Consider the following 2,941-nt stretch of genomic DNA (forward strand, 5'->3'; position numbering starts at 1 on the left):
TAATAATATAATAAAAAATAATTACAAAAAATTTATATTTTTCTCTATACAACTTTAATCTGTATAGTAGAGTGCTCCCTACTAAAATCGGATGAATTCATTTTTTTGTATCCACGGTCTTTTTCAACTCAACAACTAATGACTATTCTGTCGTATATCTGAAGTTTATTTAAAGGTCTGTTGCTGTTTAATGAATTGTTGCATGCATAAAATAGAATTTAAATTTTCGACACTTACTTAAACAGACGACTAAGACGAGTGAGATGGCCACACGAGGAACTCAAATTGGTTGGATGAATTCAATTTAATCGATTTTAGTATTTCACACATAATCTTGTAAAAATCGATTGAATTCGTTCTTATTTAGATTGGATATTATTAGGTTTCATCTTACAAATTAATTTTAAACGGATTAGATAAGTTTAAATCTGAGTTAAAAAAAAAAGGTTTTTTTTGGTGACTAAAAAAAAAAACTTGATCCAAAACTCACCTAATTAAATTTTAATTAGTTTAATATATTTTTTATTTAAATCCAAACCAAGTAACTAACCTCTTAGGAGTTCTCTATTTGGCTAAGAATTGCATAAACAAAAGATATCTGTAAATATTTATGTATTATTTTATTTGTTTATTTAAAAATTTTTAAAAAATAGAAAAGATATTTTTTCACTAATTTGCATGTGCCATAATATAAAAATTTTTGCATAGTCAATTAATTAAATTTAAACTTTGAAATGCCTATGCAAGTAATGAGAAAGAAAATAAAATAAATTATATTTACTAAAAAAAAAGGATATTATCAACCCCTTTCATTAATTTATGCACCTATTTAAAACTAACCATTTATTTGGATTTGAATGGAGTACTTTGAGGCACAAATTAGAAAAACCAAAGGAATAGTAATGAGAGAAAAGTAATTTACATATATTAAATTATTAATTGGCTTACAAGTATGGAAGATTAACCCACCTCCTACAATACAATTTGGGGAGAAGGGGAAAAATGATACAGTAGAAGCCGAATGACCAAAACAACTGGCCAAGAAAAAACCAAATAAAAAAATCTTGGACCATCAAAATAAAAATAAATAAATAAAGGAAAAAATAAATCTTGTGTGGTTAGATCCTGTGTTGTATAAGATTTATGATCCTATTTTTCTGTACTAAATCTTATGGTCCAAATTAGAAGATGGTTATTGATCACATTATGCCTCAAAAATGATGAATCACATAATGTGAAATCCTAACATATATAGAAGTTAGGAACTAATTTTTTTGGTTTTCTACAATATTTTTCAATCCGACAAATTAAGAACTAATCTGTCGCGAATCGAAATTAATTTATGGGAGTAGCATTTACCCTTGGGCTTGGAAGACCCATTTGTGCAAGTCTAGGGGATAGATGAACTTTTGGACTTGGTCTTGGAGATGGAATTGGAGCTTTAAGGTCAAACTTTCCATGGTTGACTCTTGGTGAAAAATTGAGTTGTTCAAGTGCCCTAACTTGGAGATTAGGAGGGTATTCTCTCACACAACCAATTCTAGGACCAACTCCTGTGGTCCATTTATTACCCAATAAATTCTTGCTATCTTTGGGTTTTGAATCTTCAACATTGGTACCAAAATGACCCACATTTTCTTGATTATTACAATTATTGTTGCCATTGGATGAGTCATCACTTGAATCAACATTTCCTTCTTTGGACTTAAATTGAGGTGTAGAAGGTGGGACATCATCATCAATTGCATATTTCTACAAAAACCCATCAAATTAACATTAAAAGGTTATGTTTAATTAAATTCAACAATATTGTGCTTGGTGACCTCAAATCAAAAGACCAAAATGAAACCAATGTCTATATACAAACAAAGGAATTTGTCTCAATATGTGATTTATTATTCACCTTTACATTTGTCATGTCCACATTATGTTCCATCAAGAATCCTATGAATTCCTTGAAATTCTTCTCTGTAGGGCGGTAATGACCACTATAGGGCCAAATAGCCTGCATAAATATATAAGAATTATCATCAATTATACTTTTATATCATCATAACATTTATTAAAAAAATTAGAGTTAATTTAAATGTATACAAATAAGTTAGATGTATATCATACATGGAGAACTCCATTGTGGACAACCATTCTTCCAGATGCAATTGTTGCACCACCAGCTAGAAAACTTGAATGCTGAAATTGACCTTTTTTCTTCTCACCAACATACAAAATTCTTGATGAACTAAGAACAAATATCCACTTTGATCCCTCAGCAGTGTGAACAAGCTCTTGGCTTTTTCTATAAATAAGCTTCCCTCTATTCAGAGTTACTTCATATGCCTCCCTCTCTTTCTGCAATTATAAGCAAGAAAGTTATTATATTAAATCTCTTAAATAAATAAATGAATTCAGCTTTTTATATTAAAATTATTATTAGCAAAAAATTTAAATATTTTATTTTAATAAATAAATAAGATATACATTAAAAATTTAAATATTATTTCTTGCTAACAAAAAAATTCATTAGTAATCTTAACATATATTTTAAAAACACACCTTAATTAAATCCTTAAAAATTACTACTAAAATTAAAAAAGAATTTATTTGCAACTAAAATGCATAACAAAATCATTTGTTTCCTTGAAGCACTCAATACAAATGTCATCATGTTGTTATTAATTAGCTACTCTTAAGTTTTTGTACCTAAATTAATTGAATAGTCAACAAAGCTAGTCTTCTGACTCTTTTCCCAAGCACCAAATAGCACTCTAGAATTGACCAAGCATTGCTTAGTAAACGCACTCAGCTTCATCAATATAAAAAAGTGACATAATAATAATACTTAATTGCTTTGATTTGATAAATTACTAATTAATGCAAAAGTTTTATATATCACTCAATTATATACTACTTTCATTAAATTAATTAAAAGTTACTGAAAAAA

The 2,941-nt window shown here is 27.8% G+C and overlaps 1 protein-coding gene across 1 annotated transcript in view; it reads right to left on the minus strand.

The window, feature by feature from the left end:
• Positions 904 to 2,941, minus strand: part of LOC107614913 (IQ domain-containing protein IQM4-like) — a 5,798-nt gene continuing 3,760 nt past the window's right edge. The window contains exons 5-7 of the mRNA XM_021111731.1: positions 2,119 to 2,355; positions 1,904 to 2,005; positions 904 to 1,752 (exon numbers count right to left, since the gene is read on the minus strand). Coding sequence (XP_020967390.1) covers positions 1,336 to 1,752; positions 1,904 to 2,005; positions 2,119 to 2,355 — 756 coding nt within the window. The 3' untranslated portion in view covers positions 904 to 1,335. The remainder of the gene's footprint in view (positions 1,753 to 1,903; positions 2,006 to 2,118; positions 2,356 to 2,941) is intronic.

Source organism: Arachis ipaensis, chromosome B09 (genome assembly GCF_000816755.2).
Source record: "Arachis ipaensis cultivar K30076 chromosome B09, Araip1.1, whole genome shotgun sequence".
Classification (NCBI taxonomy): Eukaryota; Viridiplantae; Streptophyta; class Magnoliopsida; order Fabales; family Fabaceae; genus Arachis; species Arachis ipaensis.